General features: G+C 37.8%; 1 protein-coding gene across 2 annotated transcripts in view; it reads left to right on the top strand.

Annotated features, from left to right (window-relative positions):
* The window catches only part of C16H8orf89 (chromosome 16 C8orf89 homolog), a 35,112-nt gene extending 16,817 nt beyond the window's left edge, over positions 1-18,295 (top strand). The window contains exons 3-6 of one of the 2 annotated variants that reach the window (XM_088844796.1): positions 2,246-2,345; positions 4,636-4,684; positions 16,080-16,118; positions 17,999-18,295. In XM_088844796.1, coding sequence (XP_088700922.1) covers positions 2,246-2,345; positions 4,636-4,684; positions 16,080-16,118; positions 17,999-18,147 — 337 coding nt within the window. In that variant the 3' untranslated portion in view covers positions 18,148-18,295. Of the gene's footprint in view, positions 1-2,245; positions 4,613-4,635; positions 4,685-16,079; positions 16,119-17,998 lie in introns of those variants that run through there. The other variant, XM_055432416.2, reaches the window with a different exon arrangement.
* Positions 18,296-19,194: the final 899 nt, after the last annotated feature.

Raw genomic sequence — 19,194 nt, forward strand, 5'->3', positions numbered from 1 at the left:
TGCCAGAAAGAATTTAAGAACTAACTTAAAATAAAAAACAAAACTTTATTTCTCCAGCATAGATTGCTCATGAGAATATTGAAAGTTTTAGCAATGTAAATAAACAAGTTTTCTACAATAGTAACCAGTTTCTGTACCCTGAATAAAGAACCTTGTTTCATTTCTAGTTTGACTGAAGTGGTGTGAGAGGAAATTCTGAATGCAAATTCAGTCTAATGAAGATCTTGTATTGCTATCAGATGAAATGAGTTTGTCAACCAGAAAAGTCCCACTGACTTTGAATTCTGGCATTTAAAAACATTATTATGAATACCTTTCCTTCTACAAATCAGATAGCATTAAAAGAAAACTTCTTTCTCCAAAGGGACCGAAAAATTAGTAAGATAGTCTCATACCCCATTTGGTTCCTGCTTTTATTTATTTTTTCATGAAGTATGTGTTGAATGTGTAGTACTCATTCACTTTGCCAGCCTAAAAAAGATGAAGCATTTTCTTCTGTTGAATATTTATTTGTAGTAACACTGCTGAATGTAGAGGTTTTTCTGGCTAATGAATGTAATTCGTTCTTGCCAGTTACTCTCTTTAGTGGAAGATGCAGATTTTCATATTTTCTCCTGCTGTAGTGAGCTTTAAAGACATCTAGTTATACATAGCACGCACATAATTGGAATTTTAGAATATATATCTCTTGAGTTTTCAACTAACTTGAAATTACTTGTTAATTACTCTTGAAATAAATTTTTGTAATATAAAGAACTAGAATATACTAAAAATAAAAAGTTGTAGATAGTTTATATCTGAATTATGAAAATAAATAATTTGTATTTTGTAGAAAATCTGGAGAAAAAAATAAAAATAATTATTTGATAGCTTACCCATCCTAACATACCCATTTTTATTCTTAGAGCTTCTCTTCTATCATCCTGTATTTTCATGGATTTTTATTTGAGTTGTGATTTTAGTATAATTCCAACTTTTTATTCTGCCCCTTTTTACTTAACATTGCATGTGTACAGTTTTTCCATATTACTACATAATCTTCAAACAGTCCTTACTGGCCACATTATAAAATATTTCATTGTTAGACTCATAGTTTATTTAATTTTCCTGTCATTGCTTTGACTTTTTTCACTTTGTAAATGACACCTTAAATGAAAAATAACACACATAAAACTTTTGCCATTGTTTTTAATATCATCTGAGGATAGACTGTCAAGCTATAAAATATAAAAACCAAAATCATTCTTTCTGAAGTGAGATTATAATGAAGAAAGACTGATACTGAAGCTGAAACTCCAATACTTTGGCCACCTCATGCGAAGAGTTGACTCACTGGAAAAGACTCTGATGCTGGGAGGGATTGGGGCAGGAGGAGATGGCGACGACAGAGAGTGAGATGGCTGGATGGCATCACCGACCCGATGGACATGAGTTTGAATGAACTCTGGGAGTTGGTGATGGACAGGGAGGCCTGGCGTGCTGTGATTCATGGGGTCGCGGAGAGTCGGACACGACTGAGCAACTGAACTGAACTGAAGGCAGGTAGTGAAGGACAGGGAAGCCTGGCATGCTGTAGTCCATGGGGTCACCAAGAGTTGGACACAACTTAGCAACTGAACAAATGCAGAATCAGAGATGGTAGAAGAGAGACAGCGAGTTGCTAGTGGAGCAGATGGTAGCAGTTAAAGAGGATGGATGGCGGGGATGTAGAAAGAAGAGAGACCATTGAAAACATGCATGTGAAAGCTACTTAAGGACAGTGAGTTTCTTTTATTATCAAGATGCCTGTTTCCCTGACACTCAGCTCACTCTTTGTCTTTGAGTAAAAGTGTGTAGGGCTGCCTATGGCCATGGCCTTGTCTCAGTACAGACCAGTCTTACTACCCTGCTGTCAATCACATGACCATTTTAAAAAACTGCAAACCCAGAAAGAATCCCCTGAATTAACCCACTTGATCTTTAGATTTTAAGTCTTCATTTGGCTTCCTACCTTTTTCATTAGATTTCAGTTCATTATTTTTTTCATTTACAATTTGGCTGTATGTGAAATGATTTCTTAATATTTTACATTGACTTGAGTGTGAATTTACTTACTTTAATGAAGAATAATTTGAGTATATTACATTCATGTTGTGACAAGTGTTCTTCAGACACAGAATGGAAGAGTGGTGGCTAAGAACCATAGTGTTTACGAAGTGCTTGGTGGTCGTAAATATTATTTCTTTTTCCTATGTCTTTATTTTAGCCAGTCTACTGAGAACATGTCAAGTTGCCTACAAGTATTTTATTCTCCTCTACATATTGCACAACGCCCTGTGAAAGGACAGTCTTGGCAAAGCAGGAAAGTACTCATTTTTGTCTGTCTTGTATACAATCCCTTACCCTTAAAAAAAAATCTCTGTATATATGGATATTTGATTTTATACTCTGATAAAAGTTTAATGTGTTTTTAAGTTTCTTTAATGATAAAATTTTTCAGTGAATTACAAGGTGATGTATCTTGGTAATGTAATTGAAAATAGTCCTAGAGGTGAAGTGCATTTAAAAGTTACAGTTGACTATTCTGCATATGATATGATAAACTGCCAGCAGCTATCATGCTAGCAGATCTGAAGCAATGATTTGTAAGTTTAATTTCATTAAATTAATATTATGAAACTGACACAATATGACCTCTCAACTCACCAGTGTTATCTTTAAAAGTTCCATGCAGCCAAACACAAGATATTTGTTCTGATATTGGATACTGTTTTTTTAAAAATGGATGTTCTATGTTTTTTGAGGACATGACACTAGTGGTAAAGAACCCGCCTGCCAAGGCAGGAGACGTAGGAGACGCAGGCTCGATCCCTAGGTCTGGAAGATCCCCTGGAGAAGGGCATGGCAACCCACTCCAGTATTCTTGCCTGGATAATCTCATGGACAGAGAAGCCTGGTGGGCTATAGTCCATAGGGTCTCAAAGAGTTGGACACAACTGAAGCAACTTAGCATAGGCATGCTCAAAGCCCTTCACACTAAGAAGATTAATCATAGAATTTCAATTATCTTTCAGTAGGTGCAAGAGAATTTGAGGAGTATCCTTCAGTTCAGTTCAGTTCAGTTCAGTCGCTCAGTCGTGTCTGATTCTTTGCGACCCCATGAATCAAGGGACTATTAAAAGCTTATTACATAGCAATCAGTAAGGCTGGTCTTGAGTTCCAACCTCAGTGTAAATACTAGGTATACTTATCTCAACTGTACCCATATTTGATGTCTAGGAGGGGTGATGTTGCCATGGTAATAAGTTGCTAGGATACCTCCAAGCAGCCATGTAAGCTGGCTTTGTTTAGTGTATTACATGGATTAAGAATGAATATATGTTTTGATTTAGCTGATTTGTAAGTTTAGTGTACTTACAAGAAATTTGGAATGCTTATAGGTTATCTTACCTAGAGCCAATTTGATCATGATATATTTCCTCTAATAACTTACTCATTATCTAGGTTTATTTGTAGGAACAGAAGTTGATTATGACAAAATTCCTATTGTGGTAATTAATAGGTAAAAAGAGCACAAATAACTGAAAGCTGGTATCTGGCTTAAAAAGAGTGAAAAGGCTGACTTAAAACTCAACATTAAAAAACATGGCATCCAGTCCCATCATTTCATGGCAAATAGATGGGGAAACAATGGAAACAGTGAGAGACTTTATTTTCTTGGGCTCCAAAATCACTGCAAATGGTGACTGCAGCCATGTAATTAAAAGACACTTGCTCCTTGGAAGAAAAACTGTGACCAACCTAGACAGCATTTTAAAAAGCAGAGACATTACTTTGCTGACCAAGGTCTGTCTAGTCAAAGCTATGGTTTTTCCAGTAGTCATGTATGGATGTGAGAGTTGGACCATGAAGTAAGCTGAGTGCTGAAGAATTGATGCTTTTGAACTGTGGTGCTGGAGAAGACTCTTGAGAGTCCCTTGGACTGCAAGGAGATCAAACCAGTCCATTCTAAAGGAGATCAATCCTGAATATTCATTGGAAGAACTGATGCTGAAGCTCCAATCCTTTGACCACCTGATATGAAGAATTGACTCATGGGAAAAGACCCTGATGCTGGGAAAGATTGAAGGCAGAGGAGGAGGGGATGACAGAGGATGGGATGGTTGGATGGCATTACCACTCGATGGACATGAGTTTAAGCAAGCTCCAGGAGTTGGTGATGGACAGGGAAGCCTGATGCGCTGAAGTCTATGGGGTTGCAAAGAGTCGACTCAGCGAATGAACTGAACTGAACTGGTATCTGGCATATCTAAATATTATGCTAATTAATCTTAAGTCCCTTCCTCTAGCATTCCCTGAATCATCATTAGTGATAAGTTCAGATAAAGGTGGGAAAAGGATGACATAGCACTCACACATTGGTAAAATTTATTAGCAAAAACCAAGATACTGAGTTGGTTCATATCTGCTTCTGATGGGGTTATTTGTGATGGGAGGAGTTTCCTTTCTTTAATGTTTATTTAATTTTTATATGATGTGCTTCAACAAGTGAATTTCACTGAAAGCAAGCTTCTTGTCTCAATGTATTTTAAAAAGTTAATGTACCCTGGATTTATATGAAGTGAATTTATGACAATATATGACTTTAGGTTAAAGAAGACTAAGCCCACATGTTCTGTGACACCACTTCAGGAGAAATCAAAAGGTAAGCTGGGTCATCTTTTTCTCCTACTACTTGTCTTGTGAAAGGTGTGAAAATACTTATCTTTTTTAAAACTTCCTTTCTCCCACTGACTTAATTGTCTTTGTTTTGTTAATTTTTCTTTTAAGCTGTGCTTATTTTATAAACTTAAGTGCATGTTGTGTTCAATATATGCATGCCTTTATCATGTCATGTTGGAAGATGGAGCAAATAAACAGTACCTCTCAAAATGTGAAGGCACCTTGACACCGAAGACCAAGGCAGACAGTGCCATTTAATCAATGGGTCAGCTTATTATATGGTAACTTATTCACAGGATGGGAGTTCCAGGGCGAACAATGACTTGGAAACATCTGTAGCTGCACTCTGCATTACCGAATGGCCGTTGGGACAAATTTATAGTTAACCTAGCGTATGGGGGTATGTGCTTAGAAACGGGAAGAACATTCCTAAGTCAAGATTTATGAATGGGTAACTATTCTCATGGGTGCCAGGAATATGTCAGGGAAGATCTTCATCATTGTTTGGAGACCACCTGGTCCTTATGATTTGTTGTTGTTTAGGCAGAGGCACCAGAGATCAAATTGCCAACATCCGCTGGATCATGGAGAAAGCAACAGAGTTCCAGAAAAACATCTATTTCTGCTTCATTGACTATGCCAAAGCCTTTGACTGTGTGGATCACAATAAACTGTGGAACATTCTGAAAGAGATGGGAATACCAGACCACCTGACCTGCCTCTTGAGAAACCTGTATGCAGGTCAAGAGGCAACAGTCAGACCTGTACATGGAACAACAGACTGGTTCCAAATAGGAAGAGGAGTACGTCAAGGCTGTATATTGTCACCTTGCTTATTTAACTTATATGCAGAGTACATCATGAGGAACGCTGGGCTGGAAGAAGCACAGGCTGGAATCAAGATTGCCGGGAGAAATATCAATAATCTCAGATATGCAGATGACACTACCCTTATGGCAGAAAGTGAAGAGGAACTCAAAAGCCTCTTGATGAAAGTGAAAGAGGAGAGTGAAAAGGTTGGCTTGAAGCTCAACATTCAGAAAACAAAGATCATGGCATCTGGTCCCATCACTTCATGGGAAATAGATGGAAAAACAGTGGAAACAGTGTCAGACTTTATTTTTTTGGGCTCCAAAATCACTGCAGATGCTGATTGCAGCCATGAAATTAAAAGACGCTTACTCCTTGGAAGGAAAGTTATGACCAACCTTGATAGTATATTAAAAAGCAGAGACATGACTTTGCCAACAAAGGTCCATCTAGTCAAGGCTATGGTTTTTCCCGTGGTCATGTATGGATGTGAGAGTTGGACTGTGAAGAAAGCTGATCGCCGAAGAATTGATGCTTTTGAACTGTGGTGTTGGAGAAGACTCTTGAGAGTCCCTTGTACCGCAAGGAGATCCAACCAGTCCATTCTAAGGGAGATCAATCCTGGGTGTTCATTGGAGGGACTGATGCTGAAGCTGAAACTGCAATACTTTGGCCATCTCATGCGACGAGTTGACTCACTGGAAAAGACTCTGATGCTGGGAAAGGTTGGGGGTGGGAGAAGAAGGGGACGACCAAGAATGAGATGGCTGGATGGCATCACTGACTCTGTGGACATGAGTTTGAGTGAACTCCGGGAGTTGGTGATGGACAGGGAGGCCTGGCGTGCTGTGATTCATGGGGTCGCAGAGAGTCAGACACGACTGAGCGACTGAACTGAACTGACTGAACTGGAGTCACTAAGTTGTGTCTGGTTCTTGCAGCCCCATGGACTGTACCCCGCCAGGCAGTATGGAAAACAGTATGGAGGTTTCTCAAAAAGAATAAAATAAAAATAAAGCTACCATGTAACCCATCAATCTCAGTACTGGATATATTTCCAAAAGAAATGAAATCTGTATCTCAAAGAGATATCTGAACTCACATATTCACTGTAGCATTATTCACAACAGCCAAGATATGGAAACAACCTAAGTGTCCATTGACAGATAAATGGATAAAGAAAATGCAATATATATATACGCAATGGAATATTATTTTGCCATAAAAAATAAGGAAATCCTACCTTTTTAACAATGTGGATTAACCCAGAACACTTTATACAAGTGAAATAAGTCAGATAAAGACAAATAATGCATGGTTTCACTTATATGTAGAGTCTTTTAAAGTGTCAAACAGAAACAGGGTAGAATTGTGGTTATCAGTAAGTGAGGACTGGGAAAAATGGGGAGATGTTTTGGAGATATAATGTACATCATGGTGACTGAAGTTTAGTAATACTATATGGTGTATTGAAGTTTGCTGAGAGAGTAGGATTTTAAGTGTTCTCATCTCCTCTCCCCCTCAAAAAGGTAAACAAGTAGGGTGATTGATGTGTTAATTAACTTAATTATGATAATCATTTTACAATGTATATGTATATCAAGTAATCAGTCAGTGAGTGAGTGATAGTCGCTCAGTCGTGTTTGACTCTTTGTGACCCTATGGACCATAGTCTGCCAGGCTCCTCTATTCGTGGAATTCTCTAGGCAAGAATGCTAGAGTGGGTTGCCATTTCCTTCTTGAGGGGATCTTCCCAACCCAGGGATCGAACTCAGGTCTCCTGCATTGTAGGTGGTTTCCTTACTGTCTTACCAGGGAAGCAAGTCATCAGTGGTATATTTTAAAACATACACAATTTGTATCATATATGAAAAGAGTCGGACACGACTGAGCGACTGAACTGAACTGATGCCTCAATAAAATTGGTAAAAGATGGAAAACAATATGTCATAGGATTAGCAAAATGAAAGATAGAGCATTATGAAAGTACCCAATTAAAGTGAAGAGAGTAAGATAATACAGAACAGAATATGCAAAGACAATATGTGATAAGATAAAACTACTTTCAGTTCAGTTCAGTTCAGTTGCTCAGTCGTGTCCAACTCTCTGCGACCCCATGAATCACAGCACGCCAGCCCTCCCTGTCCATCACCAAATCCTGGAGTTCACTCAAACTCATATCCATTGAGTTGGTGATGCCATTCAGCCATCTGATTCTCTGTCGTCCCCTTCTCCTCCCGCCCCCAATCCTTCCCAGCATGTATGGATGTGAGAGTTGGACTGTGAAGAAAGCTGATCGCCGAAGAATTGATGCTTTTGAACTGTGGTGCTGGAGAAGACTCTTGAGAGTCCCTTGGACTGCAAGGAGACCCAACCAGTCCATTCTAAAGGAGATCAGTCCTGGGTGTTCATTGGAAGGACTGATGCTGAAGCTGAAACGCCAATACTTTGGCCACCTCATGCGACGAGTTGACTCACTGGAAAACTACTTTCAGTTCAGTTCAGTTCAGTTCAGTCGCTCAGTCGTGTCCGACTCTCCATGACCCCATGAATCACAGTGCGCCAGGCCTCCCTGTCCATCACCAACTCCCAGAGTTCACTCAAACTCATGTCCATCGAGTCGGTGATGTCATCCAGCCATCTCATTCTCTGTCGTCCCCGTCTCCTCCCACCCCCAATCCCACCCAGCATCAGAGTCTTTTCCAGTGAGTCAACTCGTCGCATGAGGTGGCCAAAGTATTGGAGTTTCAGCTTTAGCATCAGTCCTTCCAATGAATACAAGTATAATTCCAATTCCAGATTAAGAGGAGCAAGAGAAAGTGAGACAAGCAGTATTTACTTACTGGCTGTGAATTTCCCAAACTGACTGAAAAATACCAAACAATGGATACAAAAATTCTATGAACCTCCAGCAGAATAGCAACAAAGAAAAATCATAGTCACATCATAGTAAAAAGGCTAAATATTAAAAAAAAAAACAGAAAAAAGATAAGTTCTCTTCTGGAGAGCAATGGTAAGACATACAACTGATTTTCCAGTGGAGACAATGGAAGCAAGAAGACAAAGCAGTGGTATTTTCAAGTGCTGAATGACAGTAACTGCCATTTGTATATACAATGAAAATATCCTTAAAAGTAAAAACAAAATAAAGATATTATTATTCAAATGGAATTTGAAAGATTTAATTGTCAGATGGCAACCCACTCCAGTGCTCTTGCCTGGAAAATCCCATGGACGGAGGAGCCTGGTAGGCTGCAGTCCATGGGGTCGCACAGAGTTGGACACGACTGAGCAACTTCACTTTCACTTTTCACTTTCATGCATTGGAGAAGGAAATGGCAACCCACTCCAGTGTTCTTGCCTGGAAAATCCCAGGGACAGGGGAGCCTGTTGGGCTAATGTCTATGGGGTTGCACAGAGTCGGACACGACTGAAGCGACTTAGCAGCAGCAGCAGCAGCAGCAGAGCTACACTAAAAGAAATATTAAAGAAATAATGACACGAGATGAAAGCATGACCACTTGTAACGGAAAGAGAAGCAGCAGCAGTAATATTGTCTTATGAAGTTTAAAATATATAAAATATTTATGAAATAAAATACAGTAATATAACAGAAGTGGATGAGGCATACATGGAGTTAAAATGTTGTAAGATCCTTGCATTATTTGAAATATAGTAATTAAGGTAAAGTAGATTGTAGGGACTTCCCCTTGGTGGCCCAGTGGTTAAGACGCTATGCTTCCTGATTGGGGAGTTAAGATCCCATACGCCACATAGCACAGCCCAAAAATAAAATTTCTTTTAAAAAGTCAATTGTAATATGTCAAAGAGAGGTGATAAAATCTGTATGATAACCACTAAAAGAAAAGGATACAAGTAACAAGATTATAGGGAAATAGAAAAGTAAAAAATATTTAATTATCTCAAAGCAAGAAAAGAGGAAAAAAAGAAATATGAAATAGGACAAATAGAAAACAACTAGTAATATTAAAATTAAACATACAATAAATACATTGACTCTAAGTGGACTAATTATTTCAGCTAAAAACAAAACCCATCAGACTAACAAAAATAATTATATGCTGGTTATAAGAAGTACACCTTAAAAATAAGGGCAGAAAAATATAAACCATATAAATGGTAATTAAAAGAAAGCTTGTTATAGCTACACTAACATCAAACAAAATAAACTTCAAAGCAGGAAGTATTATGCACAATAGAGTGACATTTCATAGTAACAAAAGGATTAATACAGCAGAAAGATTCAACCATCCTAAATTTGTATGCTCTATTAACATGAAATACACAAAGATCAAAGGAATGTGATGGAAAGTAGTCATTATAGGAGATTTTTAAACAAATATCAAATAAGTGAAATCATGTATCTCATATTCTCTGACTGCAGTGGAATTAAACTATAAATCAGTAATTAAAAATAATTATAAAATCCCACAGATGTTTGGGTATTAAGAAATGTACTTTTAAGTAACTGTGAGTCAAAGAAGAAATACAGTGGAATTTACATATTATTTTGAACTGAAGGATGATGAAAATATGAAACATCAAAACTCCTCGGGTACAGTAAAAACATAGCTTTTAGGGAAACTGAAGGCATGAAGTACCTGTATTAGAAAAGATGAAAGGCTTAATAAGCAATGATTTTAACATTCATCTCAAGAATTTAACAAAAGAACAGCATATTAAATTCAAAGAAAATGAAAAAGTAATCAAGAGCAAAAATCAACAAAGTAGAAAGTAAATATTCAATCAGGAAAAATCAACAAGAGCCAAAAGTTAGTTTTTTACAAACGTGAATAAAATTGATAAATGTCTAGCAAGACTGACAGGAGAGAGAGAGATTATCAGTATCATATTAAAAAAGAAACCACAACCTGGCAGAATTGACCCTGGTAAATTCTTCCAACATTTATATATTTATTTTTAATTGGAAGATAATTGCTTACAACTGTTGTGTTGATTTCTGCCATACAACAACCCGAATCAGTCATAAGTATTCACATATCCCCGCCCTCTGGAGCCTCTCTCCAACCCATCCTTCTAGGTTGTCACGGAACACTGTGTTGAGCTCCCTGTGCTATATAGCAACTTCCCACTAGTTATCTGTTTCACACGAGGTAATGTATATATGTCAGTGCTCCTTTCTCTGTCTGTCCCACCCTCTCCTTTCCCACTGTGGCCACTAGTCCGTCCTCTACATCAGCATCTCTATTCCTGCCTGCAAATAGGTTCATCAGTACCATTTTTCCAGATTCCATATATATTATGTGTTCAGTTCAGTTCAGTCACTGAGTCATGTCCGACTCTTTGTGGCCCCATGAATCGCAGCACGCCAGGCCTCTCTGTCCATCACCAACTCCCAGAGTTCACCCAAACTCATGTGCATCGAGTTGGTGATGCCATCCAGCCATCTCATCCTCTGTCGTCCCCTTCTCCTCCTGCCCCCAATCCCTCCCAGCATCAGAGTCTTTTCCAGTGAGTCAACTCTTCGCATGAGGTGGCCACAGTACGTGTTAATTTACGATATTTGTTTTTCTCTTTCTGACTTACTTCACTCTGTATGACAGGCTCTAGGTTCATCCATCTCAGTTCAGCTGACTCACATTCCTTCTTATGGCTGAGAAATATTCCATTGTATATATATACCACAACTTCTTTATCCAACATTTAATTTTAAAAAGCTGTGTAATATAAATTATTCCAGAAAATAGGAAAAGAAGGAACACTTGAAGACCCATTTTATCAGGTCAATAACCTTGATTCTGGGCTTCCCTGGTGGCTCAGAGGTTAACGCGTCTGCCTCCAATGCGGGAGACCCGGGTTCGATCCCTGGGTTGGGAAGATCCCCTGGAGAAGGAAACGGTAACCCACTCCAGTATTCTTGCCTGGAGAATCCCATGGACGGAGGAGCCTGGTAGGCTACAGTCCACGGGGTAACAAAGAGTCGGACACGACTGAGCGACATCACCAACCTTGATTCTAAAACCTAGCTTTGACCTTATAAGATGTTTCCCTTTTTAGAGAAGCTTTTTAAGGCAGCTTTGACTCTGTTGAGCACCTCAATTTTATCTTTATTTTTATTGCATTAATACCTGGTATGTATTAGTTGCTTTCTGTTCTTTTTGATTATGCTGTTTATCTTTCTAACTTCTTATACTGGCTGTATACTTGTATACTTATTGCTCTTCCTTTCTATGTAAAGTCTACTACATTTAAGGCCTCAGTGGATAATGTTTTCCATATCCCATAGGTTTTAAGACTTTGTATTTTTGTTATCTTTCTGTTATGATGTTGTTTTTAAATGCCATGTACTCAGTTCAGTTCAGTTCAGTCGTTCAGTCGTGTTCGACTCTCCGCGACCCCATGCACAGCACGCCAGGCCTCCCTATTCATCACCAACTCCCGGAGTTCACTCAAACCCATGTCCACAGAGTCGGTGATGCCATCCAGTCATCTCATTCTCGGTTGTCCCCTTCTCCTCCTGCCCCCAACCTTTCCCAGCATCAGAGTCTTTTCCAGTGAGTCAACTCTTCGCATGAGGTGGCCAAAGTATTGGAGTTTCAGCTTTAGCATCAGTCCTTCCAATGAACACCCAGGCTCGATCTCCCTTAGAATGGACTGGTTGGATCTCCTTGCAGTCCAAGGGACTCTCAAGAGTCTTCTCCAGCACCACAGTTCAAAAGCATTGATTCTTCGGCGATCAGCTTTCTTCACAGTCCAACTCTCACATCCATACATGACCACGGGAAAAACCATAGCCTTGACTAGACAGACCTTTGTTGGCAAAGTAATGTCTCTGCTTTTTAATATATTATCAAAGTTGGTCATAACTTTCCTTCCAAGGAGCAAGCGTCTTTTAATTTCATGGCTGCAATCAGCATCTGCAGTGATTTTGGAGCCCAAAAAAACAAAGTCTGACACTGTTTCCACTGTTTTTCCATCTATTTCCCATGAAGTGATGGGACCAGATGCCATGATCTTTGTTTTCTGAATGTTGAGCTTCAAGCCAACCTTTTCACTCTCCTCTTTCACTTTCATCAAGAGGCTTTTGAGTTCCTCTTCACTTTCTGCCATAAGGGTAGTGTCATCTGCATATCTGAGATTATTGATATTTCTCCCAGCAATCTTGATTCCAGCTTGTGTTTCTTCCAGCCCAGCATTCCTCATGATGTACTCTGCATAGAAGTTAAATAAGCAAGGTGACAATATACAGCCTTGACGCACTCCTTTTCCTATTTGGAACCAGTCTGTTGTTCCATGTCCAGTTCTGACTATTGCTTCCTGACCTGCATACAGGTTTCTCAAGAGGCAGGTCAGGTGGTCTGGTATTCCCGTCTCTTTCAGAATTTTCCACAGTTTATTGTGATCCACACAGTCAAAGGCTTTGGCATAGTCATGGGCTCGATAAAGGACAGAAATGGTAGGGACCTAACAGAAGCAGAAGATATTAAGAAGAGGTGGGAAGAATACACAGAAGAACTGTACAAAAAAGATCTTCACGACCAAGATAGTCATGATAACGTGATCACTGACCTAGAGCCAGACATCTTGGAATGTGAGGTCAAGTGGGCCTTAGAAAGCATCACTACGAACAAAGCTAGTGGTGGTGATGGAATTCCAGTTGAGCTATTTCAAATCCTGAAAGATGATGCTGTGAAAGTGCTGCACTCAATATGCCAGCAAATTTGGAAAACTCAGCAGTGGCCACAGGACTGGAAAAGGTCAGTCTTCATTCCAATCCCAAAGAAAGGCAATGCCAAAGAATGCTCAAACTACCGCACAATTGCACTCATCTCACACGCGAGTAAAGTCATGCTCAAAATTCTCCAAGCCAGGCTTCAGCAATATGTGAACCGTGAACTCCCAGATGTTTAAGCAGGTTTTAGGAAAGGCAGAGGCACCAGAGATCAAATTGCCATGTACTCAGTGAGTGATATAAACACATTGTATATTTCAGTTAATTAAAATTAAAAAAAAAAAGAAACTTGAAATTATAAACCAATTTTTCTTAAGAAAATAGACGTAAAAATTCTAAACAGACTTACCAATTCAAATTCAGTGATATATAAGAAGGATAACGCAACACACCATGTCCAATTTATCTAAGAAATGTGAGATTGATTTAACATTAGAAAAGCAATTGATGTCTATCATCTTGTTAATAGAATAAAGGAGAAACTGCATATGTTCACTTTAATGATTGTAAAAGATATTTTAATAAGATTGAATATTCATGATTAAAAATATTTTTAACAAACTATGAGTAGAAGGGAACTTTCTTAATGTGATAAAGATGGTCTTTTAAAAAACCTGCAGTAAACAGTACACTCAAACAACTAATGGGTCAAAGAAGAAATCACAAGGGAATTTTGAAAATATCTGGGGACAAATAAAAATTGAAAAATGCAACGTACCTATAGGCTGCAGCAAAAGCAATGTGCTAAGAGTGAAATTTATAGTGGCAAACACATTTAAAAAAAAAAGAAAAAGATCTTGAGTGAACCACATAAATTTACACCTCAAAGAATTAGAAAAAGGAGAATAAACTAAGCCCAAACTTAGCAGAAGGAAGAAAATAATAAACATTAGAGAAAAGACAAATGAGCTTCCTTGGTGACTCTGACAAAGAATCTGCCTGCATTGCAGGAGATGCAGGTTCGATCCCTGGGTCAGGAAGATCCCCTGGAGAAGGAAGTGGCAACTTACTCTGGTATTCTTGCCTGGGAAATCCCATGAACAGCAGAGCCTGGTGGGCTGCAGTCCATGGGGTTGCAACAGAGTGGGACATGACTTAATGACTAAACAGCAGCAACAACAAAATGAAACAAAGCAAATCAACAGGACCAAGACTTAATTTTTAGAAAAGATAAACGAAGTTGACAAATCCTTGATTACACTAGAAAAAAACAAAGACACAAATGGTTAAAATTAGGAATGAAAGAGGAGACATTATAACTGATTACAGAAATAAAAAGGATTATAAGAAGCTACTGTGGGCAATTATGTCAACAAATTGGGTAACCTAGAAAAAATGGGTAGGTTCATAGAAACATACAACCTACCAAGACTGAATCATGAGCAAGGGACAAATTGCGCAGAGCTATAGTACAGCTATTGAGGAGATTGAAGCAGCTATCAAATACATCCCAACAAAAACATGAAGTCCAGAAAGCTAGGGTAAGAGGACTGTAATTTTAAAATTTGCACGTTTGCTCATATCTTACTGGTTCACACTCACTAACAAAGCTATACTTAGCTCTAAAGCAAGCTGAGAAAGGTAATCTCTCCCTTTTAGCTGACCTTGTCAGCTAAAATTCTGTTTTGGAAAGAGTAAAAAGTTTTGAAAAGATCATTAGTAGTCTGCCATAATTCTTTTACAATTAAAATTTATAGCTTTCTCTTGCAGATATTTGGAAATGTAGTTAATTTTTACAATTTGATCTTACAGTCATCCACCTTGATAAAGTCTCTTGTTATTTCTTGGTTTATGTTTTATATTGTGTATATATATTAATATGAAATAGATATGATTTTTTACTTCTTTATGTAGATTACCATATGTGAATGATGTCAGTTTTATTCTTTCTTTCCAAAGGTTTTTCCTACCCCCCATTCAAGCTCTTATTTTTCTGATTTTACTAAGCTGACTAGATCCACCAGTACAGTGGTAAATAGAAATGAAAAATAGGCATCTTTGACTTGTTTCTGATTTTAAAGGAAACTCCCTTAATGTTTTCTCATAAAGAATGATGTGTAGTGTAGATTTTGCATAGATATCCTTTATCAAGATAAAGTAGTTCTCTTTAATTTGCTCAGTTTTTTTATTTTAAAAACAAATGAAAGTTTAATTTTATCAAACATTTTCTTTTGAATTATTGAAATGATCTTGTGATTTTGTTTAATTTTCTAATGTGAAAAATTACATTTGTAGATTTTTTTAAATGTTCAGCCACTTTTACATCCTTTGGATACCCACTGCTGCTGCTAAGTCACTTCAGTCGTGTCCGACTCTGTGTGACCCCATAGACGGAAGCCCACCAGGCTCCCCCTTCCCTGGGATTCTCCAGGCAAGAACACTGGAGTGGGTTGCCATTTCCTTCTCCAATGTGTGAAAGTTAACAGTGAAAGTGAAGTCGCTCAGTCGTGTCCGACCCTTAGCGACCCCACGGACTGCAGCCTACCAGGCTCCTCCATCCATGGGATTTTCTAGGCAAGAGTACTGGAGTGGCTTGCCATTGCCACACTTAAGGCATAATTCATTATCATTTTGTGTACTACCATATTTAATATTTTGCTAGGTTTTTAAAATCTATCTTAATGAGTGAGATTACCACTAATTTTCTCTTTGCCTGAATTCAGTGTCAAGATTATAATGACTTCATGAAATAAACTGGGGAATATTCTGCTTTTTCTGTTCTCTGAAGGATATGACCTAAAATTGGAATGATTTCTCCCTTGAAAGTCTGCTAGAGTTCATTTGTAACATTATTTGGATCACTTGTTTTCTTTGGAGGAATTTTTTAATATTAATGCAATCATTTTAATTTTAGGACTCTTAAGGCATTGTAATTCTCCTTCCATCAATTTTGGTAAGTTATATTTTCTAGACTTCTGCATTTTGTCTACATTTTCAAATTTATTGGCATGAAGTTTAGTTTTTGTTCCATCTGTACTTCTCCTAATATTAGTTATTTAGGTATTCTAATTTTTTCTTAATTAATTGAACCAGAGAATTTCCCTTTTTCATTAGTTTTTTCAAGGAAGAATTTTTATCTATTTAAAAATCTTTCTTTTTGTAAGTTTGTTTTCTACTTCATTGAATTTTCTTTCCTGTATTACATCCTTCTTCCATATTCTTTTGGAGAAGGAAATGGCAACCCAATCCAGTATTCTTGCCTGGAAAACTTCATGGCCAGAAGAGCCTGGTGGGCTACAGTCTGTGGGGTCGAAAAGAGTCGCTTACAACTGAGCGACTGAGCACATCCATATTCTTTGGGTTATTTTCCTAATGTATGTCTTATATTGAGCTTATTAATTTTCAATCTTCTTTTCTAAAACAGGAGTCTTAAGGTATAAACCTTTCTATGTACAACTTTTGCTACATCACACAAGTTTTGACATTTTTTCTTTATCAAAGTTAGTTATAAGTATTTTTACTGTTTATTACAATTTATTTTTGATGAATGAATAATTTAGAATGTTTATACATTTTTAAATATTTGAGAATTTTAAAATTTATTGTGAATTTCCAATTTATTTGCATTGGTCTGTATGATACCAGTTCTTTGAATTGTTTTGAGGTTTGCTTAATGCTTGCTCAGTTGCTCAGTTGTGTCCGACTCTTTTTGACCCCATGGACTGTAGCCCTGTTTTCTCCTCTATCCATGGGATTTTCCAGGCAAGAATACTGCAGTGGGTTGTCATTTCCTTCTCTAATAATTCTTAGAATCTACTTTTTGCTGCCAGAGACTCTAAATGTCCAGTTCATTGTGCTGCTAAGAACTGGAATCCTGCTCAGCTCTTCCCTTCTACTCTGAAATTTCCACTCTCATTACACACTGAAATAAAACAAACAAAAATATCAACCACATTGGAGAACTGAAGACAGTTTTTATTTTTGGCACTTGAAACTGAAGTTAAATAATAGTATTTTAAAGAAATATGGATCAGTCTATTACTGTTAAAGCCTTGTATGTTTCTAAATAGAATTTATACATATTACATAGGAACTTTGAATTGATGGATCTTGATTTAAATCCTGCCTCTAACAATTTCTAAACTCTTTTTAAAATCTGTAATCCAAGATCGTACTAGGTACTGACTTCATAGTATTGATGTGTAGATGAAAAATACTTGACATACAAGAGATCATTCAATTAATGTTATTTATTATTATTATTACTCTCCTTCTATAATAGAAACTTCATTATTGCTGTTTCAGTTAGTGACTTATTTTATAATTTTACTCTTTTACTTCACTTAGTATTTATGAGAAATGGTTTTATTTGGAGACAATTACAATCTCTGATTTAGTTTTATATCATTAAATACCAGTATTGAGCATTTTTGAGTTAAATATTTTTTGGATGACTTGTCATCCCTAATGGCTCAGATGGTGAAGAATCAGCCTGCAATGCAGGAGACCCAGGTTCAATTCCTGGGTCAGGAAGATCCTTTGGAGAAGGGAATGGCAACCCACTCCAGTATTCTTGCCTGGAGAATCCCCATGGACAGAAAATCCTGGTGGGCTACAGTCCATGGGGTCACAAAGAGTTGGACAGGACTGAACGACTGAATGTTTTCACTTTGCCATTCCACTCACTCAAAGAATGTGTTATATGAAGAACTAGTGGTGTTTAATGGTCATTTGAGGAAAAGATATTTCATTTGTACTCTAAAGAGAGTATCATTCATGTGTGCTTAATTCAATTGTAATGTGTTTTTTTTGTTGTTGTTTGTTTGTTTACAGGTTCTGGCTTCAGTGATCCTCTCGCTGGAGCACCATCTCAGTATTTACAGAGACTTTCCAACATGGCCATTTTGGAGTATGACACTATTCGTCAAGAAACAAGCAAAAAATTTAAAAAGAGCAAGAAACGAGAGCTTCGAGATTGCTGATTATCATGCACTGTGATGCTTTCTTCGCTGACTTTTAAAGTTTATATTTTTCCTTTCTTTTCTTTTTTGATATGTGATATGATGTGCAATGATTTACATAAAAATGTAAATGTAAATAGGAAGTAAATGTTTTCTGTTATATAAGAAATATATTGTATTTTGTTAGTCTCACAGAGACACTAAGATAATTATTTTTATAGTTGATACACATAAGCATAAGAAAAATTTTAGTCTGTCAATTTTATGCACATCAGTTACACCTTCGGATTCTAATTGATAAATGCTTTTCGAGTGTCTCCATGATGAGCTTTGCTAGAAGCTGCAGCAGATTCAAGAGTGAGTCTTCATTTTGGGGGTTAGAAAGCACCCAATGAGATCCTCACCTTGTCCCTGCTTGAATTTGGAAGCAGTTTTGAATTTTCAAGCAGATGAAAATGAGAATATTCGCTTTGTTTGCTGATAAAACTTGGAAAGGAAATGCTGCCTGAGATGTATGGCAGCAGTGGATTTCCTAACACTGAACATGAGAATTGAGCAAATGCACACCCTCAGGTATCGCTGACAACCTCAGGCTCACCTGCTCAGTCAGGCCTTTACTGCCAGGCAGAACAAGGCATCTCTCCTTCGTACACAAAGCATCCCTGAAGGGAAAGGGGGTGGAAGAGAGACCCCCTGTATCTCTGTGGGGAGGAGGAAGGTCTAGGTCGAGAGGAGAAAACCTTCCTCAAGATAGCCTGAGGAAGGACTTGCCTGGCAGCCCAGTGGTTAAGACTTGACCTTTCAATGCAGGGGGTGCTGGTTCAGTGTCCTGACGGAGAGCTAAAATCTATGTGCCTTGCAGCCAAAATATCAAGACATAAAACAGAGAAGCGATATTGTGACAAATTCAATAAAAACTTTGAAAATGGTCCACATCAAAAAGAAAAAAAAAAAAACATAAAAATAAAGCTTGAGGAGTTGGGGAGAAGTGTTTGTCAATACATCTCCCTGAAAAACAGGGAAAAATCAAGGATACTGATGACTGATCCAGTGGAGAATGAGAAATGG

The sequence above is a fragment of the Moschus berezovskii genome, chromosome 16 (assembly GCF_049115385.1).
Source record: "Moschus berezovskii isolate FMDL1 chromosome 16, NW_MosBer_1.0, whole genome shotgun sequence".
Classification (NCBI taxonomy): Eukaryota; Metazoa; Chordata; class Mammalia; order Artiodactyla; family Moschidae; genus Moschus; species Moschus berezovskii.